Source organism: Capricornis sumatraensis, chromosome 4, assembly GCF_032405125.1.
Source record: "Capricornis sumatraensis isolate serow.1 chromosome 4, serow.2, whole genome shotgun sequence".
Taxonomy (NCBI): domain Eukaryota; kingdom Metazoa; phylum Chordata; class Mammalia; order Artiodactyla; family Bovidae; genus Capricornis; species Capricornis sumatraensis.
In genome coordinates this window covers 72452553-72480113 of record NC_091072.1, presented here as the reverse complement: position 1 = coordinate 72480113, position 27561 = coordinate 72452553, and the positions used below count along the sequence as shown (strand labels likewise).

At 54.2% G+C, this 27561-nt stretch overlaps 3 protein-coding genes across 3 annotated transcripts in view; 2 read left to right on the top strand and 1 right to left on the bottom strand.

Annotated features, from left to right (window-relative positions):
* Positions 1–6193: 6193 nt before the first annotated feature.
* Positions 6194–19681, top strand: KRT7 (keratin 7). The gene is made up of 9 exons (XM_068971706.1): positions 6194–6554; positions 7900–8111; positions 10450–10510; positions 11644–11739; positions 13102–13266; positions 14370–14495; positions 17360–17580; positions 18982–19016; positions 19386–19681. The coding sequence occupies exons 1-9, from the start codon at positions 6228–6230 to the stop codon at positions 19541–19543; spliced, it is 1401 nt and encodes a 466-aa protein (XP_068827807.1). The 5' UTR covers positions 6194–6227; the 3' UTR covers positions 19544–19681.
* LOC138078935 (keratin, type II cuticular Hb1-like) overlaps positions 17494–27561 on the top strand; it is a 24533-nt gene continuing 14465 nt past the window's right edge. The window contains exon 1 of the mRNA XM_068971707.1: positions 17494–17580. The gene's annotated coding sequence lies outside the window, so the exon portion shown is untranslated. The remainder of the gene's footprint in view (positions 17581–27561) is intronic.
* LOC138078594 (keratin, type II cuticular Hb3-like) overlaps positions 21416–27561 on the bottom strand; it is a 9198-nt gene continuing 3052 nt past the window's right edge. Inside the window, exons 2-9 of the mRNA XM_068971420.1 lie at positions 26099–26307; positions 25436–25496; positions 24550–24645; positions 23884–24048; positions 23550–23675; positions 22328–22548; positions 22126–22157; positions 21416–21591 (exon numbers count right to left, since the gene is read on the bottom strand). Coding sequence (XP_068827521.1) covers positions 21416–21591; positions 22126–22157; positions 22328–22548; positions 23550–23675; positions 23884–24048; positions 24550–24645; positions 25436–25496; positions 26099–26307 — 1086 coding nt within the window. The remainder of the gene's footprint in view (positions 21592–22125; positions 22158–22327; positions 22549–23549; positions 23676–23883; positions 24049–24549; positions 24646–25435; positions 25497–26098; positions 26308–27561) is intronic.

Genomic DNA, 27561 nt, shown 5'->3' with positions numbered 1-27561 from the left:
AATACTGATTTTTATTTATTACTAATTAACTAATTAGGCTGTGCCAGGTCTTAGTTGTGGCACACTTCATCATGGCACGCAGGCCCCTGCACTGGGAGCTCTGAATCTTAGCCACTGGACCACCGGGGAAGTCCCCTTGATTCGCCGTTTCTTTCTCAGCATAACTGTTCATTTTCTACAAATGACTAAGGAATTTTGCTCAAGGAAAGGGCTAGGGAATGGTATGTAGATAGCTCTTGAGGCCCCAGGGTGAAAAGTGCAGACTGTATGCTATAAATGTAGGTGGCTACCTGTGTGCTTACATGTTCTCGCTTGTTGCAGAAGGAGATGACCTGGTAGCCCTCTGGGGGATTCAGTGTTCTCAAGGCCGGAAAATCGGACTCTGATGAGACTTAGGTGACCCCAGATTGGAAGCTGCTAGAGGGGTGGCTTGCTAGGGAGATCTCTAGCCCAGATCTTCTTAACCTAGAAGTTAGGGTGCCTGGATTTTTGTTGCATCTTTGCCATTTTTGTGAGCTATCTATCTTTGTGTGAGTCACTTTACCCTCTCTGAGACTCATTTCTCACCCTGTAAATACTACATTGCTACACAGAGTCAACATTCTCTAAATGTCTATATCAGCAAATAAAGGAATGAGAGTAGTGACTTGCCCAAGGCCCATGGGAGCCGTGCCTAAAGCCCACAGGTGTCTGTGCGGTCCCATGCTCTACAGGCCGCGCACACAGTGAAGATGATCTCTCCTGTTACTGAAAGTGGGGGTCCAGCTTCTCATCACTCAAAAGCCAATAAAGAAGTCAGGTGGGTGGAAACAAAAGTTTGCTTTATTTTGGATGCCTGCAACCTGGGGTTGGGGAGGGCAGATGCCCATCTGAAGGCTGACTTCCCCCTTGCTCTCCCACAATTATGGGGCAAGAGCTTTTATTGACAGAGTGAGGGGGTTACATGCAGAAACAGTACAGTCAGCTCAGTCACCTTGGAATTGGTCACCGGTGGTTTGACAGCGTTACCTACCAAGATGATTCTGCTTTATCATTCTGCTCCATCTTGTCTCGGCTTTCAACACTTGCAGTCCCATTTTGGGAACTGGGGAAAGCTTTGCAAAGAAGAAGAGTTTCCAGCCAGGGAGAGGTGGGCATACATCCAAGGTACAGACTGACCCAGAGATGGAGAAAGTGACAGAGTTAGTGGCTAAGTCGTGTCCGACTCTTTTCAACCCCATGGACTATAGCCCACCAGGCTCCCCTGTCCATGGAATTCTCCAGGCAAGAGTACTGGAGTGGGTAGCCATTCCCTTTCTCCAGGGGATCTTTCTGACCCAGGGATGGAACCTGGGTCTTCCACATTGCAGGCAGATTTGGTACCATCTGAGCCACCAGGGAAGCCCCTAACGGAGGTTGCTGCTGCTGCTGCTAAGTCGCTTCAGTCGTGTCCGACTCTGTGGGACCCCAGAGACGGCAGCCCACCAGGCTCCCCCGTCCCTAGGATTCTCCAGGCAAGAACACTGGAGTGGGTTGCCATTTCCCTTTCCAATTCATGAAAGTGAAAAGTGAAAGTGAAGTCACTCAGTCGTGTCCGACTCTTAGCGACCCCATGGACTGCAGCCCACCAGGCTCCTCCATCCATGGGATTCTCCAGGCAAGAGTACTGGAGTGGGGTGCCACTGCCTTCTCCACTGAAGGAGGTTAGAGGGAGAAAATGGAATAATTGGATTCAGGACTGGAAGTGGTGCTGTGGCTGAAGAGCCCACCTGCTGACAGTGGCAGAGTTCTGAAGGGCCCTGTGTGTGAGGTCAGAGTGTGAGGTTTCAGAGACAGAGCAGTCTGGGGTCTTGAGAGCGGACACAGGCAGAGCAAGAGAAAAAGGATGGACACAGAAGGCACTGGAACTGGGGAGCCTGGATCAGGCTAAGACGCTGAGTGGGTCATATGCCTGGAGATGAGGTTTGGGGCGGGGAGGGGAGAGGAGCACCCAGTACCAGGATCCAGAGTTGCTGATGCATGTGAGGGAGTGGCCAGGGGATCAGGAAGTGACTGTGGGGCCTGCTGGGACCAGCCACAGGGTAGAGGGTAGATGTGGTATAGCTGATGGTATGCGCCTCCTGAGAGTTTTTTTAAAAAAATCACAGTGATTTGTATGATCAATATATAAAGGTAAAATTTCAATCCGTGTACAAAGGCTTTTATTCTTTTCAATAGATAGTGTTTCTCTGAATGTGTGCAGGTCAATGCATTGAATCAGATCCAACTGATGGGCATTTATATTGTTCCCTGTGTCTCGCTGATATAAAATAATGGAAACAGAGATCGTGTGTGTGTGTGTGTGTGTGTGTGTGTGTGTGTATATGCACTTTTGGTGAGAACATCTGTAGGGTAAGTTCCTGGCAGTGAATGTGCTTGGCCAAGGACAAGCATATGCATTTCATTAGTTTTGGTTATGGAGGTAAAGGAAATGCCTTTAACTTTGATAGCTGTTGGCAACTTACCCTCTAAAGAGGATGCACCAATAGATGACACCTAAAGAGGATGTGCCAATAAAGGACAAAACTTTGTTACCCACACACTCCCTAACACTGTTAGCAAATGATTTAGTCATTTGATAACCCGACAGGTACAAATGGCTTTTTATTGCTATTCTAGTTGTGTTTCCTTAATTTGAGTGAAGTTGAACTTTTTTTTTCTTGTTTAGTATTTGATTTTGTTTCTTTCTCTTCTTTTTTTAGAAGCAATCCAGCAGTTCAAACTGCCAAGGTTCAAATCCTGGCTTTTCTGCATACTAGCTGTGTGACCATGGGCCATTTATTCGAATTCATTTGCTTTACCTCTCTTAAAATGAGATAATAATGTACACTATGCAAAGTGCTTATTGGAGAAGGAAATGGCAACCCACTCCAGTGTTCTTCCCTGGAGAATCCCAGGGACAGGGGAGCCTGGTGGGCTGCCGTCTCTGGGGTCACACAGAGTCGGACACGACTGAGGCGACTTAGCAGCAGCAGCAGCAGCATGCAAAGTGTTTAGAACAGAGTTGGGCGCAGATAAAGTAAGTACGAGGTAAGCACCTTCTGATACGATACGTGTTCGTTGCCCACTTTTCTTTTCCTTATGGATTTGTCTCTTTTGGAAAGTTGGCTGCCATATATGCGTTTTGTCAATTGACTTTATTTAAAAAAATTGTTTTGGCTTTATTTTTAAAGTATTACATTGCATGTGGAAATGTTAAATGGCTTTTGTTATGACTGCAATAATTGGAATTCCAAGATAATGAAAACAAATTATGCCTTAAACATTTGTTTTCTTTAGGAATCTAAGGAGGTATTTGGAGGGGATGGACAATGAGTGATGGAGCCAGAAAGAATGTCTACTCCACTTCCCACAGAGATCCAGTCTGTTCCAGCTTTGAGGGCTGTGGGACTGTGGTTTCTGGGCAGGTTTGGTGAAGCCAAGCAGGACTGTGGACCTGGGGCAGCTTGCTTGTTCACAGCTGGGTCCGGAGGTGCAGGGGAGGTCAGGTGGGCAGCGGGAGGACAAGCAATGTGCATGGTGTGCGCCTGTGTGTGTGTGTGTGTGTGAGTGTGTGTGTGACAGAACACTACAGAGATGAAGCGAGCCTCTGGGGTGGGGAGGAACAACTGGTAAAGGTTTTGGAAATTTATTCAGCTCAAGATTCTACCCAGAATCTCCCAAGGGGGTCTCTGTGAGGCCAGCAGACACATCGGCTGATGGGAGACCGGATGGGCTGATGGGAGACCAGATCGGCTGGTGGGAATCCCTGGATGGGGCACTCTTGCAGGGCAGGAATTTGACCCTTGGCCTCTCAGTGTTCATAGCTCTGTGTGAAGCCCTCCAGAAGGTGTCTGTGTGGGCAGCCGGGCACCCAGTGGGCTCAGGGTGCTGGCCTGGGAATGGAGGGACAGGAGGAGGCTGGGGAGGGCTGGAGCAGCCAGAACACGTGAGGGAGGAGACGGGGAGCTGAGGGGCGGGTCCAGGGCAGGTCTGGAATGGGGAAATGTGGCCAGAAGTCAGGCTGCGTCCTGCGCCTGAAAAGCCCACGGGCCTTTTCCTCCTTTGTTGTGTGCTCCCAGCTCCTTCTCCCCATTAACCTGCAGGTTTCCCCTCTGGTGAAGACGCTGTGGCCCAGGGCGGGGCAGTGACTTGTTCAGGGTCACCAGCATTGCCCAGCCAGAGATTTCCCAGGCCAGGAAAGAAGTGGGGGTGTGGGGTATAGGGGGAGGAATTCCTGGCATGGGTGGGGCATAGACTCCAGAGGGCAGATCCTGGGAGGCGGGAGCTGCGTCTGGGGGAGCGGATGGGCCAGCTGTGGAACTTGGGTGGGTTTAGGAGGTGGAGGGCTAGAGGGCTGGGGTGGGAGATAGTGGGGAAAAGAGTTGAGGATGAACACTGAGGGATACGGACCTTAGAGTGTGTGTGTGTGAGTGTGTGGTGTGAGTGTGTGGTGTGCATGTGCTCATGTGAGTGATATGGTGTGTGTGTGTGTGTGCGTGTGAGTGTGTGATGTGCATGTGCTCATGTGAGTGATATGGTGTGTGTGTGTGTGTGTGTGTCTGCGACATGGTGTGCATGTAGGTGAAGGTTTGTATGAATGTGTATGTGCGTGTATATATATATGCATTTGTGTATGTGAGTGTGTATGTGTGTGAGTGTGTCTCTCTCTCTCACACACACACACACACACCCTGCAGCAGACACACTGAAGGTCTCCTTGGGAATCCCTTGGCCTGAGCTGTCCCAACACCGCTATGGAGGAGAAGGAGGGGAAGGGGCCTGGGTCTCCACTGAGATCACCGAGAAAGGGTTGCTGCTGTCCTCGTTGTCTAATTGAAATGAAAACCAGGAAAGGCATTCCATGCCCACCCTCCTCCACCCAGGATGCCCCCAAGCGCTTGGTCTGAAGTGACAACTTGGCCTGTGAGGCTAGAAGTGGCCTAAAGATGACAACAGTCCTGTCAGTTGTCTTTTCGAAAAGCTTCTCTGGCTGCCTCTCTAGCAGAGCCATGCAGAGGGTGTGGCACGTGTGGCTGGAGACTAGGAAGTGAGGCCAGTGCTTAGCCCCTTGGTCCAGCGTTCCTTGTTCCAGCACATTTATCCCCATCTTCATCCTGGGTTTGAAACTGCTGGGGGTTGTTTGGTGGTGGCTTCAGCTGTGGGACCTTTAAACAGGAAAGTGGCAGGCGTGTGGAATAGGCAGGAGTGTCTGAGTGCAAATATAAGCATATTGCACAGACGTGCTTACAAAAGTGTGCAAGTGTGTATCCACAGACGCACCTATCCACCTGCTCCCCCAAAATAGACTCCCATTTGTATAAGTTCATTCCCAATCATGCAAACACATATGTAAACACAAATGCCTAGAATGTGTATACAGCCAAGCCCAGGAACGTGCAGGCATGTACGCACAAAACACTAGCACTAAGTGTCTCAAATACACACAGGTGTCCCCTTCTTCTCCTGAGACAAATGAAGTAAGTAGATGGGAATGTGATTTGGGAGTTGGGGGAAGGGCAGGCCCAGGGTAACTATTTTCAGGGGCCTCTGGGCTTCAGATGTCTCCTGGGTGCGGAGGAGACGGGCAAGAACTGGGGTCCCGCTCCACTTGGCCTAGTCTCTGTATAGAAACAAGGTGTGGGGGCCTGTGGCCAGGGAAACCAGCTCTGGGGGGCCCACCTTGGGGTTAGCTGACTCAAGAACTGAGCTGCTTCATCTCTCAAGTTAGAGATGAACTTGGGTGGGAATGATTTTCTGGTTTTCAGTATCCGGGGGAAGGGACCGGAGAGGGGAGGCTGATTCCTGCCCTAGAACATTTTGTTCACCTCTTAGCTCAATCTTTTATCGCTTGATCTTTATTCTTCTCCTCTTCCCTATGCCTCCTCCAGGAAGCCTCCCCTGACACTCAGATGGATTGGGTCCGCTGTCTACCACAGCTTTTTACATTCGCCTGCATCAAGGGATCTGGGGTTCTACAGCCCTCCTCCCCAGTCTGGACTGGCCCTGGCTGGGACCGAAAGCCTCGGCCAGGTGGACCGCGCGGAGGGCGGAAGCGCGGTCCCGGGAGGGGCCAGAGGGCAGAGAAAGGTGGCGCGCAGCCAGCCCCGCCCCTACCTGTGTAAGCCGATCTGCTCGCGCGTAGCGGATAAAAGCGGCCCTGTTGCCCGGAGGTCAGCGAGTTCAGCCCCCTGTCTCTAGCCGCTCGTTCCATCCAGACCCAGCTCAGCATGTCTCTCCACTTCGGCTCCCAGGTCTTCAGCTCGCGCTCCGCCGCCTTCCCGGGCCGTGGCGCTCCGGCGCGCCTGAGCTCGGTGCGCCCCGGCGGCTTCGGCAGCAGCAGCAGTCTCTATGGCTTGGGCGCCTCTCGGCCTCGAGTGGCCGCGCGCTCATCCTACGGGGGCCCTGTGGGCACCGGCATCCGCGCGGTCACCATCAATCAAAGCCTGCTGACCCCGCTTCAGGTGGACATCGACCCCTCCATCCAACAGGTGCGCCAGGAGGAGCGCGAGCAGATCAAGACCCTCAACAACAAGTTTGCCTCCTTCATCGACAAGGTGAGCTCCCTCACTGCCAGGAGCCAGGCTCCAGGCCCCAGCAGCCGCCCCGCGGTGCCACACGTGAGCCGGGCGCTGGCAGGGCTGGTACCGGCTCTCTTTCCTCCGATATCGGGGACTGAACCCTCCCCATGAATCCTGTGGCTGTTTTGCCAACCTCAGCCTCTCTCTTCCGGCAAGCTACCCAAATCAACCTGCTTTTTCCTCCCAGAACGTGTGCCGGGGGCTGTCCTGTGACCTGGAGTCTTTGGGCCGCTTTTAGCAGCCAGTTTTCGAGCTCCAAACTCTGGGGGCCTGGACTTCTTTTCCTGGGCCCTTTTCTCCGAGAGGGGGCTGTGTGGAGTCGGAGATGGGGTAGGTTGAGAACACTTCCACCTGTCCTCTCCAGCAGTTGCTGGAAAGAAAGCGCTGGAGAGAGGGAGGCTCCCAGCCCTGGCTGCCCCACCTACCTGGTCTTCCAACCCTCTGTTTGGTGGTGGGAAGTGAGGCTCTCCCTTCCATTGGGGGTACTGAGTGCCCCCGGGAACGGCCATTTAGGAGGTGTTTTTCTCGGTTGTTCAGGCCCCAAAAGAGTGGGGGATGGAGATGGGGGTGCAAACTTGTGGGGCTGGACCCAGGAACTCAGGGCTAGTGCCCTGGAGCAGGGCCAGGGCCTCCTCCCTGGTGTGACTCTCTGCTCCTCTGCCCCATCTCCTCCTCTCCTTCACCCTTCAGACCACACACATCCTTCAGGTTCTGGGGCAGCCTCCACAGGAAGCCCCAGGCCCAGGCTTCCTCCCCCTGCTACTTAGCTGCAGCCCCCGGGTCCTGCTGCCTGAGTGGCTGGTCTTGAGGAGGCTGGCTTCCCACCACCTGTCATACTGGTGCTTCTTAGGGCTCCTTTACACTGGCTTGATTCTAGCATCCTGTCCTGAGGCCTTGTTGGACAAAGAGGGAAGAGGGGAAGGGAGGATATTGAGAGAGGAAGAGATAAGGTCCCAGTCTGAAGGGAGGGGGCCCCAGTCAGGCTCAGGATGAAGACAGGCGGGAGGCAGCCCTTCCGAGAGGGCAGTGGAGACCATCACCTGTGGTGTGATGGGGAGCAGAGGAAGGAGGAGACCCTAAAGCGTAAGCACTGGGACATGTCAGTGGTCTGAGCCCTGGACACACTGGAGACAGAGAGTCCTGGAGGAGAGGCTAGTTCAGGGTGGGCTTCCTGGAGAAGAGGGCCAAGGGCTAGGGGCCCAGCTTGGGGGAAGAGCCAGTGGGGATGCGGCTTCTGCCAGGTGCGCATTGGGAGACCCTCCCGACCGCGCTGAGTGGCACAGTCTGCCCTCCGTGAGTTCCCTCCTCCTGCTCCTTCTAGGTGCGGTTTCTGGAGCAGCAGAACAAGCTGCTGGAGACCAAGTGGACGCTGCTGCAGGAGCAGAAGTCTGCCAAGAGCAGCCGCCTCCCGGGCATCTTTGAGGCCCAGATTGCTGGCCTGCGGAAGCAGCTAGAGGCCCTGCAGCTGGATGGGGGTCGTCTGGAGGTGGAGCTTCGGAACATGCAGGATGTCGTGGAAGACTTCAAGAATAAGTATGGTCCCCCAGTGCAACCTGTGGGGATTCGTGCCCTGGGCTAATGTGCCCCTCTCAGCTCACCCCCTCATAATCCTTCTGGGGTCAGAGGTCAGGGGGTGCTGCTGCTCAGTACAATAACTCCCTCAAGGGAAGGAAGGTCTTGATTCACAGGTTCCCTGCCTCTCCTCCCCTTTCTTCTCTTTGTCTCTGGGGGCCGTTTCCAAGTCATTCTGGTCCTTTCTCCCGACTCATTCCCAAAGAACTCTCTCAACGCTTTCCTGATCCGCACCGTTCCCTTTGGGAGCCTGACCAGGGCCCAGGAGACAGCAGGGCAGGAAGCATCCTGCGACAGTGTGCGCCAGAACTTGTATGACCCTCAGATTATTCCAGAACAACTCCATTTTGTTCCTGAGAGGATTAGAGTCCAGCTAGTTGCAGGGGCTTGATTGAGATTGCAGAGTAGATCATTGGGAATACTGGGTCTTGCTTTGGGGCCCCGACTCCATACATGGAGCCAACTTGAGGAGGAAAGAAGCAGAGAGGGCGATTACTGTGAGCGATGGGCGAGGTTGCAGAGGCTGGGGTTGGGGTGGGGATGGGGGTTTCTGGCCAGAGCAGGAACCAGAAAGGAGGCTCTGAGGAGGGGCAGGGAGTGTGGAGGCTGGTTTTGAGGGCAGGCCTTTGAGGTGCCCGCTGTTCTCACTGAATAGAAACCAAAGCCAGAGGCTGAGTGGGGATCCCTGGCCTGTGGGCACGGGGTGGGGGTGGGTAATGAGTGAGTTCTGTGCTCTGCCTGGGGGTGTATGACTAAGCCGGAGCAGGGCCACTTCCTCTGACTGGAGGTAGAACAAACAAAGGCCTCTGAAGGGAGCGCCCTTCCCCCCTCCCCCAACTTCCCTAGGGCAACAGGATTAATCCCACAGCAGGTGGAACCAGACAGGTGCAGGGCCGGGGAGGCCTGGGACAGCCTGTGAGCCCCTGTTGTCCAGGCCTCCCCTGCCCTGCATGTGTGCACACATGCTCCCCCCAGCCAAAGCCCCAGAGCGCTTTCCTGGGGCCCCAGGTTGAGCTCCGGACCAAGAAGGAGGAGCTGGAAGGGGATGTGGGGAGGGGTCCTGATGCGGCTGCCCAGGGAGTCCTCATCTGTGTGCCCTCTGGGCCCAGCGGCACAGCAGGAATGGGCAGACAGCCTTGTAGATATTTTTCTAACTCTTCTAGAGGATGGGGTAGGGGGAGTGGACTTTGGGGGTCTGGGTTCCTGGAGGGCCTCTGCCTGCCCGAGCATCCTGCTCCCCACTGAAGCTGCCCCACATTGCTTCTGTTGTTCTCAGTTTCCGACACCTATTTTGAATCCTCCAGTAAACACTGGGCCAGGCCCAGCTGCCCTCTTGCTCTGTGTCCGGCTTTGCTGGTGTCCTTCTATGGACAAGGGGCTGGCTCCTTGAGAGAAAGAAGGATGGGAGGGGGGCTGTGAGAGTAGGGATGGGGGCTCCCCACCTACTTGGGACCTGGTTCTTCTTCCCGAGTCCACAAGGTTCCTCCTCTTCAGGCCCCTTCTTCACCCTCAGCCAATGGGATTAAGCAGGTTAAGCTCAAGTGTCAGATGACCAGGCTTCAAGTCTGGGCTTTGCACTAAGCAGCTTGATGACTGCACAGAGTACTTTGCCTCTCAGCACCTCTGTTCCTCTTCCTGTGAGTCACAGCAATTGTTAACAGGATTGTTGTGGACATTAAATTAGCGAATGAGCAGGAAGCATGTAACGGGGCAGGGCCATATGAAGCGGTCCATAAGCATGGCTGTTCTCTGCCTTCTCACTCCCAGGATATGCAGCCTCTGTCCTTTAATTCACATATGTTCCCTGCTCCCCCACCCCCACCCCCTGCCAAGACTCAAAGTCCTAGGAATAGCCATATGGATGAGTCAGGGACATTTTGCGTCATAAGTGAAAGTGAAAGTCGCTCAGTTGTGTCCAACTCTTTGCCACCCCATGGACTATACAGTCCATGGAATTCTCCAGGCCAGAACACTGGATTGGGTAGCCGTTTCCTTCTCCAGGGGATCTTCCCAACCCAGGGATTGAACCCAGGTCTCCCACACTGCAGGTGGATTCGTTACCAGCTGAGCCACCAGGGAAGCCCAAGAATACAGGAGTGGGTAGTCTGTCCCTTCTCCACTGGATCTTCCTGACCCAGGAATCGAACCAGGGTCTCCTGCCCTGCGGAGACTCTTTACCAACTGAGCTACCGTGTCATTAAGGAGGGAGTGAAGGTGATGCACGGCAGACCTTCGCACTTGGATATGAGGGGACAGAGGCAGAGTTGCACCAACACCATGCTTCCCTTCTTTGCTGCAGGTATGAAGATGAAATTAACCGTCGCACAGCTGCTGAGAATGAGTTTGTGGTGTTGAAGAAGGTGAGGGGGGCATACAGGGAGGGTAGGGGACACTGTAGAAACAGGGGCCCGGGGACCACATGCCTCTCACCAAAGCAACCAATAGGGACCTGTGGTCAGAGTCTGGTGGGTCTATAAGAGGGAAATGATGGGCTTGGAGAAGGAAAGATTTTATAAGGCTATAACGTGTACATGTATGTGTGTGTGCGTGTGTGTGTGGCAAGTCAGTAGACTTGTTTCTGGGCTTGGAAAGATTAGAATTAAGATGACAAGTTGGAGGTTAGAGAGGGCAATTGCAACCCCACAATAAGTAAGTGTTCTATCAGTTAGAACATTCAGTTACGGATGAGGGTGGCACATGGCCGGCCTGAAATAGTGAATGAATGGGCTGCCTTGAGGCAGAGTGAGCCTTCCTATACCTGGAGGTGTGCAAGTTGAGTTTGGAAGACCTTAGGAATAAGGACTTGACTTAAGACTATGCTTTAAAGTACACTTACTCAGTGTCCCAGGCCCATCCACAGAAATGTAACCTGCTCTGGAGTGCTGTGCCCTTGGAGACTCAGGGATGAGTGGAAGTGAGCGCTCCCCACAGGAGGAACCCACAGCAGAGGATGGTGCCCAGACATCATCTGGACTTGTGGTGTTATCTGTGGCCTGCCTGCTTCAGCATCACCCAAGTTGCCAGTTACACATTTGGGCTGGAGATTTCTCATCTCTGGGTGTGGTATCCTGGAGTCTGCATGATTTCATGCTCTCCTATTTGACTAACGAAAAGCTGAGGCTCATGGAGTTGTAATGATTTGTTCAAGGTGACATAGCCACTAGGGGGCAGAGCCGGCGGTGTGTCTAAACCACTGAAGCCTTTAGGAACTGGTGAAGCGCTCAGTTTGCGGCTTCAGAATGCTCTGGGCTGTCAGTGCTGAGAAGGCACCTCCAGTCCTGGGGATGAGTGGAGATAATGTCCATCTCAAAGCCTGGGCGGGTCCACTGGAGGGAACTTCCCGCTGTGGATGTGTCAGGCAGCATGGAGCTGCTGCATGTTTCTTGGTAGGGCAGTGGGGTTTGGTCCTGGGGTTGGACAGTACTGGCTGCCAAATGTTTCATGTACTGAGAACATGCTATCCATCTACCCCTTCTGCCAACACCCCTCCCAGGACGTGGATGTTGCCTACATGAACAAGGTGGAGTTGGAGGCCAAGGTGGATGGCCTGAACGACGAGATCAACTTCCTCAGGACCCTCTATGAGCAGGTGGAGACCTCAGGGGTGGGAAATATGCCACACCCTACATGTCCTAGCCAGGGGGCCGTCTGGTCCACCCTCTGCCTCTGGGTCAGTCTGGGTGTGTGTTGGGTGCATGTAGCGGAGATGACCCTGCTCTTTTCTAGATTCAGGAATCGGAGGTGGGCGAGGAGCTCAGGAAGAGCTGAGGCAGTGTAGCAGGGGGGTGAGAATGGGGGGTGGGGTGTGTGTCAGTCAAAATTGGCCTTCTAGAGACGTGGGATGACCATTTGTAAGGAAGGGGGATTGGGAGGGGCTGGAAGAAACCAGGAGGATGTTGAGGGATCTGGGCTGTGACAGGGTTCATGGGTGCGCTGGGTGGGCTGGCAGGGGAACCAGGTCAGGAGAGGCTGGAGTGCCTGAGGATGTACGCCCACCACCCAGCCTCTCTCTCTGCCTGCCCCTCCCATCTCCCTTCCTGCCCTGCCCTGAGCTTCCAGATCCTTTCCCTGAAGGGGGTCAAAAACCACTTCATCCCGTTAGTGTGAGGCTCTGGCCTTAGGCAGAAGACAGTATGGTTGGTCATCAGGCTGGTCTGGGACATAGTTACACCAGAGGCGAACTACAGACCAGTTCTTACTCCTCTTCAGTCTCGCTTTCACCTGAACACCCAGCTTCCATTTGCATCTCCGAGAGGATTTCCACGTGTGTGAATTTCGGGGGCTGGATCCTTGAAGCTGATTTTGGGCCCTCCTAGTCTCATTGTGGGTCTTTATATGTCTATCACATGTTATATATGTGTGTGTGTGTGTATACACGTATATGTAATTATTTTCCTCTCGTTATGAAGTACATACTCATTGCAAAAAATCTAGAAAATTAAGTAAAGGATAAAACTGAAAAAAAAGCTTCCTATACCGTCTCTTATCATCTTGATAGCTACCTTTTCAGGCTCTTTCTGTATGTATATATATACATAAAGATACAAAAGTATACATATTCAATAAAATAGAATCATGCCTTTTTTACATAACTGTATATCATGGATGTAGTTCCCTGTCCATAAATATGGCTGTATCGTCATAGAGCTCAACCCGCAGAGCAACTCACAGCCAGGACCACCGCAGTTCAGCACGCTCTGTCTCTTGTTTTTTCCTCTGTGATCCCACCAGACTCTTTGATTTGACGAGCTGCTGATGGGCTCCTCTGGGAGCCAGGACTGGCAGAGCCGTTTAGGAGGTGCAGGGTCTGTTGTGCCCTCTGGCTGCCTGGTTACTCGCTCTCACTCTGGCCTCTTCTTCCTTTATCTTTCCCTAGTGCGAGGGACCCCGGGTTGGGCGTGGGGACAGGAATGTATCGCCCAAGCCCTGATGCTCCATCTGGTCCCTACAGGAACTGAAAGAGCTGCAGTCTGAGGTCTCAGACATGTCCGTGGTCCTGTCCATGGACAACAACCGCTCCCTGGACTTGGAGAGCATCATTGCTGAGGTCAAGGCCCAGTACGAGGAGATCGCCAACCGCAGCCGGGCCGAGGCCGAGGCCTGTTACCAGACCAAGGTGTGTGGTCACTGGAGGCATGTTTTCTCTCCCTGGCAGAGTCCTGGGTGGTGGCTTCCCTTACTCCTCACCCTGTCTTGAGCCTTTGGGGCCTGTGTCTCACTGTGCTGACAGGCGCCAGGGATTAAGTCTATGGGGGTCTCCAGTGTCCTGGGAAGAAGAGGAAGAGAAGGCCAGGCACCTGCCCAGGGAGAGATTCCAGCCTGATGTAAGGGGCAAGGCAGAAGAAATGGACATAGAGTAATAATTATTATAGCTGAACTTTGGCGAGTAAGCACAGTGCTGGGCAACATTTCAAATGTTTTACCTGTATTGACTCATATATAACCCACAGAACAGCCTGTTAGGTACGCAATAGTATCCGTTTTTCACAGGTGGGGAAACTGAAGCATGGAGAAGTTAAGTGATTTTTCTAGCTCCACACAGGTAGTGAATGGAAGGGTAGAGACCAGATTCTGGATCCAAGGGCTCCAGATTATGTTTAATCATTATATGCACTGGGCGAGGGCAGGGCAGCTGACAGGGCAGGTGCTGAGGGACTGCGTGGGGCTGGGGTGGGGTGGGGGGTGCTGGGGTAACTGAGGGAGGGAGCCTGAGGGTTTAAACGTGGCGTAGAGTGCTGTCTCTGCAGATACAGGGGGTCAACCATGGTGCACATGAGAACACAGGTATGTCAGTAAGGACTTGCTGTGTGACTCTCAGGCAGTCCCTTCCACTCTCTGGGACTCATGCTCTTCATCTGTGAGATGGATGATGCTGATGAAGGGGTTAACAGGTGAGGATCTCAGACTTCCTGTGGTTCTCCAGCGTTAGGACATGATGGAAATGGGAAGAGCACTGGTATCAGTGGGGACGGGTCCAGGGAGCCATCGTTGTCCTCCCTGTCCTGGCTGGAGGAAGCTGAACCCTGCCCCACCCCACTGTCCAGGAGTCTGATCTCTGGCATCGGGCAAAGTCTGCTGGGAGTCAGACTGTCCGTCCCTGGCACGATAAGCTGGGAGGCCTTGTCACTCAGAACCTGGGGCCTTCTTTGGGTGGGGAGAAGACGAGCCCCCTGTAATCATAGCCCACCCCTGCCATACCCTTCTGTGTGGTCCCTCCAGTTTGAGACCCTCCAGGCCCAGGCTGGGAAGCACGGGGACGACCTCCGGAATACCCGGAATGAGATTGCGGACATGAACCGGGCTGTCCAGAGGCTGCAGGCTGAGATCGACAACATCAAGAACCAGGTGGGCACCAGTGCTTGTCCTTGGGGCAGGTGAAGGGCAGCCAGCTGGGACCATGCTCAGGACGAGAAGCAGGAGGCAGGGGCATCAGTCCTGCCCCTGCTGCCCTGGGGACGAGGCTGGGGCAGCTCTAGCCTCTCAGACCCACCTGTGGGCTCTCCAGGATGAAATGTGGTTGGCCAGGTGCTGGTCTGGCCAAGGGAGAACAGGAGTCCTAGCAGGGCATAGCGCTTGTGGAGGGAGCCTCAGGCTGCCGGCCAGACGAGAACCACCATTCATTACCACCTTGGTCCTGAGCCCTCTTCTTGCACCTAGCTCTGGGTGCAATGTATACCTGCGAATGGGGGCCATGGGGTCTGGGGCCAACTCGCTGTGACTCCCGAGACCCCACCACATCCGCTGACCTCACTCCCCACCACTCCCTCTCTGGCCATGCTCTTGCCGCTTGCTGGAGATGATGCTTGCCAAGCATCTTCATGCTTCAGGGCCTTTGCGCTCGGTGTTCCCTCCACCTGGAATGTGGTTCTCCCAGCTCTGCACATCGTGCCCCTTTCTCATCGTCTTTTGTTGAGGACAAAAGACCTCTTCTCAGAGATAGCTTCCTCAGCCACCTAGCCACTCTCTCAGCAGTCTGTGGGAAGATCCCTGAAACACTTAACACACTCTGAAATGTCCTGTCTTATACTGGAGTGGGTAGCCATTCTCTTCTTCAGCAGATCTTCCTGACCCAGTAATCAAACCCAGGTCTCCCTCATTGCAGGCAGATTCTTTCTGTCTAAGCCACCAGGGAAGTCCATTGACTTACTAGGTAAGTCTTATTAATTAAGTGTAAGTAAATATTGTCCCTCACCTCCCCTGGGATATTAAAAAATGCTGTAAGAGCTGGGCCCCCCCGTCCATCTGGTTTGCTGCTCCTCCCTTCCCAGCACCTGACACATAGTAGGGCACAAGTGTCAGAAGACAGACTGATAGGAGGAGATCCTGTGAAGCTGGGGCGGGGAGCACTGATGAGAAAGGGTCCCCTAAGATCTGATGAAGGCATGGAAGTGGGGGAGGCAGCTAAGCTTCAGCAGGCATCTGCAGTGGGAAGGGAAAGAAGCTGGTGGATGACAGCTGGGGGATGGGATGTGAGGGTGATCTACCCAGAAATGTCCTCCCCTTGGAGCCCTGCAGGCCTGTTTACATGTGGGTGAGAATGGAAGCTTCCTCCTGGCACAGATTCGGAGCCATGAGTCACTAGTGCAGTGAGCCAGCATCCAGGCCAGGAGGGGAGGCACAGAGCAATGAATGGCAGTTTCCTGAACCCCACAGCTTCTCCCACGTCTGGTTCTCTTCTCACACAGCAGGGCAGGCTCAGGTCCTGAAGCTGTGACTCAGAGGCAGTGGAATGACCCTGCCAAGGGGGCACCAGTGTGACAGGGGAGGATGCTGACCGGTGGATGGGGGCAAGGGCGTCAGCCAGCCTCCAGGGCAGGATTGGGAGGATCAGGCAGAGAGGCAGAGTGCATGCACTGAGGGGAGAGGATCTGAGGGCAGAAGGTGGTTGTGAGAATGAAGGAGGAGGAGCCCTGGGCTAGGGGATGGGATGGTGGCCCTTGGAAATGAATAAGGGGCGGCTCAGGCTTCTCAGGTGGTGCAACAGTAAAGGGTCCACCTGTCAATGCAGGAGATGCAGGTTCCATCCCTGGGTTGGGAAGATCCCCTTGAGAAGGAAATGGCAACCCACTCCAGTATTCTTGCCTGGAGAATCCCATGGACAGAGGAGCCTGGCAGGCTACAGTCCATGGGGTCGCAAAGAGTCAGACACAGCTGAGCACACATACACACCCCCCCCCCCCCACTATATAGGCTCCTCTAGTGGGGGATGGGCCACAAGAGAGGGAACACTAAGGCCAGCAGGAAGTGACAGCTGTTGCTCAGGTCCCTCTGAGTCACACCACCCCTACCTGCACCTGGCGGGCTGTTGACTTGGAATCTAGGGGTTCCAGGAAGCATTTCTGTGCTCCGAGTCTCCCCGTTCTGGGCCTGTTGTAAAATGGCTCCTGTTTCCAAGGTACCTGAAAGGTGCCTGGTCAGCTGCCTGAAATTTGAGTACTACACTAGAATCCCACGGCCTTGGAGCTCCTCCAACTAGGGGTCGGGTATGTGAGCATTTATAAATCATAATCACATTTACTCATAATAGCATTTATTAAGTACTTACTGAATACTAGACACTGTGCCAAGGACTTGTGTATCATTTCATTTCATTACTTGAGCTATTCCCATCTATAGTTATATACCGTGATTACTGTTATTTTAGAAAAGAGGAGACTTTTGGCTTAGAAGGGTTGATTCATTAAGATCACATGGCTTGTAAGAGGCAGAGCCAGAACTGAAAGCTAGGCATTGGGTATCCAAGCCCATGTTTTTTAAAATTAATTAATTAGTGGCTGCACTGGGTCTTAATTGCTGCATGCAAGCTTTCTCTAGTTGCAACAAGCAAGGGCTACTCTCGACTGGTGAGGTGCAGGCTTCTCATTGCGTGGCTTCTCTTGTTCTAGAGCACAGGCTCTAGGGCGCACGGGTTCAGTAGCTGTGGCACACTGGCTTAGTTACCCCTTGTTGTGTGGGACCGTCCCAGACCAGGGAGGGAGCCTGTGTCCTCTGCACTGACAGGTGGATTCTTAACCACTGGACCACCTGGGAAGTCCCTCAAAGCCCATGTTTTAAACCCTTGGGATTCCCTGGTGCTTGGGGAAGGAGACTGGTGCCAGTGAAGCCACAGTAAGCACGTTGCCCAGGTGCTCACTGCAGGATGGGGAGGCAGGAAGGCAGTGACTGATGAGGCCTGCGACCCCGGTTCAGAGCCCTGCTACTCCCCACAGCGTGCCAAGTTGGAAGCCGCCATTGCCGATGCTGAACAGCGTGGGGAACTGGCTGTCAAGGATGCACGGGCCAAGCAGGAGGATCTGGAGGCCGCCCTGCAGAAGGCCAAGCAGGACATGACCCGGCAGCTCCGGGAGTACCAGGAGCTCATGAACATCAAGCTGGCCCTGGACATCGAGATTGCCACCTACCGCAAGCTGCTGGAGGGCGAGGAGAGCCGGTAAGGACATACAAGCTGGTCGGTGGGGCTTGCAGCTTGACACCCATCCGCCTGCGAGCATTTCCTGTATCCCTCCTTCTGCAGGGCACTGAGGATGGGAAGTGCAGGGAGGGTACAGATAATGCTTGCTTCTTTGCTCTTGATGGCTTTCTGGAGGGAAAGACCTTGTAGTATAAGCTCAGTGGGAAAGTTGATAACAGCATTTTTGTGTGTTAACAAGGTCATCTTATTTGATTCTCAGAACACATCGGGTAAGCAAGACAGGTATTATTGACTTCTGAGTGTACAGAGGGGAAACTGGTTAGTTTTATTAACTGAGGGGACAGAGCCAGTATGAGCTCTGCTGATTCCTGGTTCAACCATCTTCCTTGGCAACAGTCTGCTTCTCACGACATAATTGAGGGCTAAGTCATGTGGTGTTGACTGAGCATGGTGAGGAGGTAAATTCCCCCTGTCCCCAGAGATATTTGCATGCTTACCTGCAGCCTGTGATGAAGCTGGGCTGGGTTAGTCTTACAGGAAATTCTTCACAAAAGACTCAAAACCTATGTCCATAAAGTTGGGTCTTCATTCATACCTTGATGGCTTGCTTGACTCATTTTGTCAACAGATAAGAGGCCTGGAAGCTTCCTAGTGTCTACCTCTCTTACCCCTGCCCTTTGCTCTATCCCCTTCCAGGACTTGGGGTTGCTGAGGTCAGCTGGGCTTCCTTTGCTTGCTCCACTAAATTGAGGCCGTCCCTCCTCCCTGCAGCATAAATTCATCCTCACGGCCAAGGGCTTGGTGGCAATGGGGCTATGAGTCACAGAACAAACATACCTGTCTCGGATAGATTTTTAATTTCCAGTACAAGACCTGTTTCAGCTCCCCAGGCTGCTTAAAGCCACTGCTGCCTCCTCCTTCCCCTTGCAGTTCCCACTGTAGCTGAATTCACTCAGTCAACCTTAACATTTCATTAACCATTTCAACCCATATTAAGTAATTAGCATGTGCCAGACCTCATGCTGGTGACTGGAGATGCAGGAATCAATAAGCCACAGCCGCCTTTGAGGATTTTATGATCTGGTTAAGGGAGGCAGCCATCTACATAAACAATAAGAGCAGCTACCATTTGTAGAATCCTGTGTGCCCAGGGCTTTAGGTAAGTTATGAGTTTAACCCTCACAAACAACCCTGTGAGTTTGGGACAGGCTAAGACCGCATTTACAAGTGAGGAAACGGAGGCTCTGAGACATTCCCAAGATTGTTGTAGCCAGAAGTGAAAGGCTGCAGGAAGGCTGGATGTGTGGGGACACAGGAATGAACATGAGTCCTGCTTGCGGCCTGGATGGAGGGGTGCAGGAGTGCCTCCTCCAGTGCTGAGGAGAGAGCAGCCCTCACAGGTCTCTCCTCTGCCCCCAGGTTGACCGGAGATGGAGTAGGAGCCGTGAACATCTGTAAGTCCTTGGCTGCGGCCCATCACCTGTGCTGTCCAGACTAGGCTGGGTCTATTAGATGGCACATTGGCCTGAAGACCTGGCCTCATGGAGGCCCGGAGACTCCTTCCCTTAAACAGCTTTCAGCAGGTGCCTGGAGATTCCATCCAGACGGGCTCAACAGCCCAGCAAAGCCATGCATGAGGGCAGGGTGGGGCAGGGGGCAGTGTGGAGCAGCGCTCACCTCTGAGGCTACTTCTGGGTTGGCCCCTGCCTGTTGGTAGGGGAAGGGTGGTGCGTAGAGGGAGGGAAACAGGCAGCTATGGCAGGAGGCTGGGGGCTCAGGTAGTGGGCCTCACACTGATGGAGACCTCTTCTCTTCTCTCTCAGCTGTGGTCAGTTCCACGGGTGGCTCTGGTAGCCGGCTGACTTTTGGGGGAACCATGGGCAACAATGCCCTGAGATTCTCCAGCGGTGGAGGGCCTGGGACCCTCAAGGCCTACTCCATGAGGACCACATCCGCCACCAGCAGGAGCCCCCGCAATTGAGCCCTGGATGTGGGGAGATACATACCCCCTCCTCCCATAGTCACAAGGAGACCCCCAACCCTGGTCCTACCCCTCATCCCAAGAACTGCAAGACAGTTTGAAAAAAGATACCAGAATAGCTTCCAATAAAGCAGCTGCTTTCTGAGGCCTGGATGAGCCCCTGCCTGGCACCTGGTATCCTGGCTTCATTAGGCCCAGAGGGGAAGGTGTGGCGAGGAAAGGGCCCTAGAGAGCACTGGGAGAGCACACTGGTGACATGGGGGCGCTGCTCAAGGGAAACTGGCTCTTACCTAGAGTGAGGCCGTGGCCCCTCTCAAGGCTGGGGCTGATTCCAGCTCCTCTCCTGAACAAGCCAGAAAGCCCTGCAAGTTCTGGTTCTGCCAGGAAATGGGCACTGGACTCCTCCTACTGAGGGAGTGGGAGGGCTGTTTGCACACCCCCTCCCCCTGCCAATGCCCTGTGTTGTCAGAGAACATTCCTCAGTGGTGAGAAGACCACAAACATTTAGCTGCCGCAGGCCTGGGTTTCGGGTGGACCAGCCAACTGGCAAATCAGCTCTTCCTGGTGCTGAGTTGGCCAGGCCCTGGGCCCTGGATGGTGTATGTCAGAGGTCCTGGAGGGGTTCTGGGATTCTGCGGGAGTGATGGCAGTGGGAGGAAGTCTGTGTGCGTGTGGGAGGACTTTAGGGTGAGGGGGTCCCAGAGCCTGGATCCCTGGTAGGGGGCTGTCTCTCCCCCCTCACCCAGGGATGGGCTGTGGATCTGGGTCCCTGGGGGGGGGGGGGAGCGGGGAGGACATCGGGATGTTAAGGCTCTGCTTGATGGGACATCTGTATGTGTCTGTGAGTGTGTGGGGTGTTTGGGGGTCTGTGCTTGGGGGTATCCATCTCTGATGGACAGCAGCTCATAGCTTGGGTACTGGAGGGGAGGTAGGAGGTCTCTGACTGGGATTCCCGGGAGGTGATGGTGGTGGTGGGTGTGGGGGCAGGGTTGGAGGGGGTCGTCTAGGGAGTGTTGGTTTGTGGGAAGAGGGAAGGCTGTGATCCCATGGCCAGGAATTTTCATATACTGAGGTGGGAGTGCAGCAAGGGAGTAGAGGGCATGGAGCACTGATGTTTCAGCGGCCACATGTGATGAGCCCCGTCCCCTGCTGCCCACCACCCCTCCCTGCAGCCGCTCTCACTTCCCTCCCAGCTCCCCCTTATGCCTCCGTGTGTCTGGGTTCTGGGGGCTGCAGGACACCCCCAGGCACCCTTCAGGATGTACAGTGTGATCCTAGGGCAGGGTACCTTAGAGACAGCCCTCTCTCCCTCTTTGCTTAGAACAGTTCCTCTGTTCCCTTGGAAGAGGGCAGAAGCGGAGCTGGCAGTCCACATGTGTAGGGAGTCTCAGAGAGCGTTGTATTTGAGTCCTGAGCTTAACGGGAAACTTGGAGGCCAAGCACCAGGGAGAGAGTGGGAGGGAGGCGGGGGCATAAAGTTGTTCCCCCCACCCCGGGGACGCAAACTCAGGCACCATGGGAGGGTTTAGGAAGCGCCGGAGGCGCCCTGGGGCCAGTCTGTCCCTTAGAAGCCACGGGAGTCCAAGCTCCCAGAGCAGCCCGAGTCACGATGGGCTCTTTGCCCAGGGCTGGAGGAAACCGGTCATTCGGACTGTGGGGGGTCGGGGCAAGTAGCCCTGCGGAATTCTGCGGGCGATTAGCCCGCCCCTCTCCCTGAGAGAAATGAAGAGACAAGCCGGAGGACAGATGCAGGAGGAGAAAGCAGCCGTTGGGGCAGGTCAAACCGGCTAGTTCCAGCAGCTCCAAGACCCGCCGCCGCCCGAGGCAGGTACGATTGGCTTGCGGAGCGGTGAATTTACAAAGCGGAAGGCGCTATGCAAAGCTCACCAGGCGGCCGTTGCCACTGCTCCGGCCGCAGGGCGCGCACAGGCCGGTGCTCACCGCCAGGTTTCTGCTGCAGGGGGCACTGCAGACGCTGCCCGTCACCGGCCGGGAGCCAGACATGCAGAGGTCCCCGCAGACGACCCCGCCGCGGGAGCTGCTGACACCTGCGGCGCGAAAAGGATGTGGCTCAGTCCTCGTGCAAGGCTGTGGTCAGCGGCTCCCGCCTGCTAGCCAGAGTCCCCGCCCCCCACCCCCGCCATTCTCTTGCTCAGAGCCCCTTCCCTCCATTCTATTCCTCTTCCCCCTCAAACACCATCATACCCGGACACTCCTTCCTGTAGTCCAACCTCAAGCATCCTAGAAAAACTGTTAGACCAGGCCCTCCCTATAGGCAGGAACAGCTATTTAAGTGAATACAATCATTCACTGCCACATCCCCCTCCTTCCTTTCAGGGTCTTAAGCTGCGGCCCCTTGAGGGCCTCCTGTCTTTGTAAATAAGGCTTTATTGAAACCTAATCACATCTGTTAAGTATTGCTAGGGCTGTGGCTGCTTTCACATTACAACAAACAGAGCAGTTGAGCAGAGACCGCGTGACCCAGCAAGTCTAAAATATTTACTATTTGGCCATTTGGCAAAAAGTTTGCCCACCAGGAACCCCAGGCTCTTATTTCAGGACCCACAGTACAGATTACTTACAGACATTCAGAGCACGGATGCCTTCACACAACCTTGTGGGGAGAAGAAAGAGACAAAAATTAGTTGGGGAGAGCAGAACCAGCAAATTTCCTCCTCCAAATAATCTTGATGCAAATTAGATGTAAATAAGATGCAGACACGTTCCTGGCTGAACACAGGTTGGAGGGTGAAGAGACATCCTCTGCTCACATGTGGGCCTCACCTCTGCTCCTCGCCCTCCAGCAGGCGCCTGTAGGTGGCGATCTCGATGTCCAGGCCCAGCTTGGAGTTCATCACCTCCTGGTACTCCTTGAGCAGGCAGGCCATGTCCTGCTTGGCCTTCTGCAGGGCCTCCTCCAGCCCTGCTAGCTTGCAGCTGGCATCGTTAAGGGCTGCCTCACCCTGCTGCTCAGCCTGGGTGACTGCAGCCTCCAGCTTGGAGTTCTGGGGAGGAGGGTAAGGTTATTAAGTCTCCTTTTGGACTTAGGGTCAGAGACCAGGTATACATTGACTGTCAGGGGAAGAAGAGGCCTTACTGGTTTGTTAGCTCAGGGGTTGCAAATTAGTGCTCTTGGGGAATGTTGGCACAGCGTCCTTAACTTTTTGAAATTTAAAGTATAAACCCACATTCCTGGCCTCTCTTGAAAAATCAGAGGATCTGGCCACACTGGGCCTGCTTTTCCATGGGGCCTGTCGCAGTTTGATCTGGTGAGCTCTGCCCATTGTGCTTTCCAGTTTACCAAACCCTAGTGCCTTTGGTCGGAGAAGGCAATGGCACCCCACTCCAGTACTCTTGCCTGGAAAATCCCATGGATGGAGGAGCCTGGTGGGCTGCAGTCCATGGGGTTGCGAAGAGTCGGACACGACTGAGCGACTTCACTTTCACGCATTGGAGAAGGAAATGGCAACCCACTCCAGTGTTCTTGCCTTGAGAATCCCAAGAACAGGGGAGCCTGGTGGACTGCTGTCTATGGGGTTGCACAGAGTCGGACATGACTGAAGCAACTTAGCAGCAGTAGCAGCAGCAGTGCCTTTGGTACAGCCTGCTTCGCTCATTCACTAATCTCTGGGGACATCTCAGTGTGTGATCACTGACCTAAAACAATGGGCCAGAGAGGTGAAATGGGCCCCCCAAATCACGTGATGAGCTAGTGGCAGGGCTGGTTAGAAAGCATAGGTTTCCGGCCCCTCCGACTGCGCTATTTCCCCTGCCTCATTTTGGCTCAGAGACCATGAAAGACCAGGTCATTCCATTCTCCTCCGTAGCCCTCCCCCCACAACCCACATTCTGGGGGAATGGAGAATATTGTCTATGGAGGGGGACCTGCCTGAAGTTTCAAGTTGCTCCTTTTCCCACACTTTGGCAAGGTGTCTGACTTCAATCTCCCTGCCTCAGGCCAACCCTGTTCTCTTTCTACACCGGAGGGTGGGCCAGGACCCTGTACCTGGCACTTGGCATTCTCGACCTCGGCCGTCAGCCTCTGGATCACGCGGTTCAGCTCATTGATCTCCTCCTTGGTGCGGCGCAGGGTCTCCCCATGCTGGATCACCATGGCCTTGATCTCCTCACACTGGGGGGAAGCACATGCTCATGAAACACAGGATATGCCATCCGACTGAACTCCACAGCTTGCACATCTGCACCCCATCCCGAGAGCTGCCTGCCCTTCCCTTGCCCACCCAGACAAAGGTCAACGCTTTTTCAGTATCCCTCCCCACCCCGCTAATGCTTTCAGATTTAGCATCCCTGTTCTGGGAAGGGAGTGCCGGACCACTCACCTTGCTGTGGTACCAGGACTCAGCCTTGGCCCGGCTGCGACTGGCAGTGTCGTCATACTGAGCCTGGATCTCAGCCACAGTGCTGTGCATGTTCAGGTCCCGGCTGTTGTCCATCTTGACAATGACTGAGGTGTCTGAGATGTGGGCGTGGAGAACTTGGAGCTCCTGAGGGGAAGTGGGGGAGTGTTAAGAGCCCCTTGGACCATAGCCCCCCTCCAGGCAGCCCGCTTTCTCACCTCCTTTCCTGTGCCCTGCCCCTGCTTCTTCCACAGCCTCACTGTCTGAAACCCCAAATCAAAAGTGACATCTCCCCTTCAACCCTGGAAGCTCTCAGTGCTCCTCAGGACCGGAGTCCTGAGGCTGAGAGGAGTCCAGCTCTGAGGCCTGCTTACCTGACTTCAGTCAGGGCCTCCTGTCTTGATCCTTTGGATCTAGGACTAGAACTTGAAATTTGTGATAATTGTCACTACACTAACTGGGAGCACCAGCTTGTCTGGGCTTGGCAGATAAGACACGAAGCTATGCCTTTCACCTTCTGACAGTAAACCTGCCTCAACTCTGCCCTGTGTCCCCAAACCAAGAGTTTCAGGAGCCAAATGTTGGCAAGTACTTTCCAGTGTCTAACTGCCATGTTCCTTGGTGCCCAGCTGCTTTGTGGCCCTGCACCTCCTCATACATCTGCCGCAGGAAGTCAGTCTCTTGGGTCAGGGCTTCCACGTTGGCCTCCAGCTGTGACTTATGGAGGTAGGTGCCATCCACATCCTACAGGAGAGGGAGGAGCAAGAGTCTCAGTGGGGAGACAGCACAGAGCTCTCCCCAGCAGGGAGGGCGCACTCCCTGGACCCTCCTTAGGTGCTCGTTCCGGTGCCTGGTGTCATGGTGTTAGTGAAGTCCTTTACTCATTTTGAGGGGTCAAGAGCGGGTCTGGGTGTCCTGGTGTTTCCAGGCATTCCCCTTGGTACTAGGATGGTCCCTCTAGAAGGCACTATCATGAAATGTAGGATCTGATGTAAAATAGCTCAGTTCTAATGCTGATCCACCTCTCCCCGCTCTGGAATGTTATGGAAAGAAATCTAGAGATGTGTGGTTAGAAGTCATCCTAGGGATCAACTCTGCTCCCAAACCAATGTGACTCACCGCCCTCGGTGTTGCTGAGTCAAGTCCTAAGAGGTGAGAAGCAACAGTTCTATTCATGCCAGCATTTCCCAACTGTTGCTGGCCAAGGATGGAGCTGTCCCCAAGCATTCAGGTGCTCTTCTGTTCACAAAAATCTATGCAGTGCCTGTTTTCTGCCAGGCTTAGAGCAGGAGGAGGTGGGAGGCCATTGGGCAGATGGGAGTTAGCTTGGCTGGTGGAAGACTGCCCTGTTTGAAGCACTGCGCTCTGATGGCCAGAGCCACTCAGGGAGCACTGGGACATTTGGAGAAAGAAATAGGGGAGAGGTGGGCTGTGTGATTCTGGGGAAGTCACAGCTTCACTGAATCACAGAGTGCCCCCCTCCACCTCTGTCCACGGTTCTGAGTTGTGGGATGTGTATTCTGGGGCCACTCACCTTCTTCAGGGCCAAAAGTTCATTCTCAGCAGTGGCCCTTAAGGCCACCTCCTCTTCATACCTGGGGACAAAAAGGGCACAAGTTTCAGTGGCTAGAGTTTCAATAGGCTGGGATTTGAAGAGAAGCAAAGAGAAGGAAGGCTCAGACAAACACATTCCAGGAACTGGATCTTTTGGACGTGGTCATGGGATCAAAAAGTGTCCATCCTTCTCCTATGGGTACCCAAACCAGCCATGTCACCCACTGTTCTTCCTGTTTTAGAGGTAGGGTGGGTGCCATGCACATTTTTGTAGGCCTCCTTTCTGTCCCTGAAGCTAATTCCCTGGGGGTGGCGGCGGCACCCTCATCTAGCTCAGGTGCCCCCTTTCCTGTCCTCTTGACTTCTTATCCTTACCCCTCTTCAGGGCCCAACACAGCACCTGGAACATAGACAAATGCTTGATAAATCAAAATAAAATAAACACAGAATGATGAGGTGGCTGGAGAAGCACAGACTCGCCAATGTTTCCTCTCCCATCTCAGAAAAGAAAAAAATTTCCCCACAGGCTTTCTGTCACTCTCTACTTCCTATGGAAAGTTCTTCTAGGGGTCTAACCCAAATCTATCCTGCGTTGATCTCACCCCATTTCCTTTCTCCGCAGCCTCCTCCCCGATGCACTTACTTCTTCTTGTAGCCCTCCAGTGCCTCCTGTATGTGGTTGGACTCTGAGGCCAGCCTCCTGCCGTCAGCCTCCACATGCTCAGCCTCCCGCTTCAGCGTTTGGATGTAACCCTCGTAAAGGGCCTCCAGGTTGCTCTCGCAGCACTCGCGGTCCTGGTGGAACTGCAGCTTGGTCTCCAGCAGCTTGTTCTGCTGCTCCAGGAAGCGAACCTGGTGGGGAGGTGGGAGAAACAGTGAGAGGAGCCAATAAGCCCAGCCCTCCTGCAAGAGCAGGCAGAGCTCCACAGAACTGGAGCTCACAGCAAGTTGTGCAGAGGCAGAGGGTGGGTGGATGGCATTGTCCTTGCTGGGCTCTCCTGGCCTTAGGAGGCAGCTGGAGACTCCTTGTCTCCTGATTGCTTGCTCGAATCTGAGTGAGGGTCTGTCCAGTTGGGCCTGGCTGGGGTAAGTGAGACACTGACGGGCATATGGGTCGTGCTGGGTTGGGTTGGGGTGGAGAGAGATAGGGGTTGACAGTAGTGGCAATCAGCGAAGGTCTCCTGGAGGAAAGGAGTGTAGAGGAGGGTTGAGAGGGTTAGAGTAGAGGAAAGCCTTTCAGTGTGACCCTCACCAGTGCAGCGGAGCTCTGTCCTCAGTGGCCAGCCTGGGGCTTGAATGAATGGGCAGCCTGGGCAGGGCTTCCCAGCTGGGGAGGGAGGTTGGAGAGGGCAGTTTCTCACCAAGTAGGATGGCTGGGGTCTGAAGAGGCCTGGTGGAGGATGACACACACTCCTGTGTGAGGAAACACACACTCTTGTGTGTCTGGAAGCCAGGCAGGTAATGTGAAGGGGGGATGATTTTTAAAAATAGGGAGGGTGGGGGCTTAGGGAAGTAAAGCATGCAAACCTCTGCTGGAAATCATTCAAACTGGAAAGATGTGACGGCAGCAATCACTGTGCCGCCAGAAAGGAATCAGCAAACAGGACCAGGCCCCCTGGTCTCCAGTTTTCCCCTTCTCAGATTTTTTTTTAGCTGGATTTGGGACACTGTCTTGCCTTTCATAGGCCTGGTATCCTTTCATCCAACCAGCTAGGCAATCCCTGTGGAGCTCCCAGAAATGGAGAAAGGGGACTGCTGATATTACGCGGGATCATTTTAGGGGGTCTTAGCTGGCAGGCCTCGAGCCATGGTGGTGAGTTGCTTGCCTGTCCTGATCCCTACATTTCCTTTCAGAGTTGTGGCCAGCACACACACTGCACCTAGCGCAGCTTTGGGGCTGAGAGGGGAAGCCACCGGCCAGCATCACACAGAGAATCAGTGGAGAAACTGGACACAGAGCCCATGCTGCCTGCTCCTGGGCCAGGACCCTTTCTGCTCCACTCTGTGGCCACCTTTCCCGAGTGTGAGCTCCAGCACACTCAGGATAGAGTGCCTGCTGAAGTGGGCCAGCTCTCGCTCGAGAGGAGTTGGGGAGCTGGGCCCCCA

What these genes read in the sequence shown, in the direction of transcription:
- KRT7 (XM_068971706.1), top strand. Translation starts at nt 6,228, where the DNA reads ATGTCTCTCCACTTCGGCTCCCAGGTCTTCAGCTCGCGCTCCGCCGCC. An exon ending in TCGACAACATCAAGAACCAG is followed by an intron (nt 14,496 to 17,359) that starts GTGGGCACCAGT and finishes TACTCCCCACAG; the next exon opens with CGTGCCAAGTTGGAAGCCGC. An exon ending in CTGGAGGGCGAGGAGAGCCG is followed by an intron (nt 17,581 to 18,981) that starts GTAAGGACATAC and finishes CTCTGCCCCCAG; the next exon opens with GTTGACCGGAGATGGAGTAG.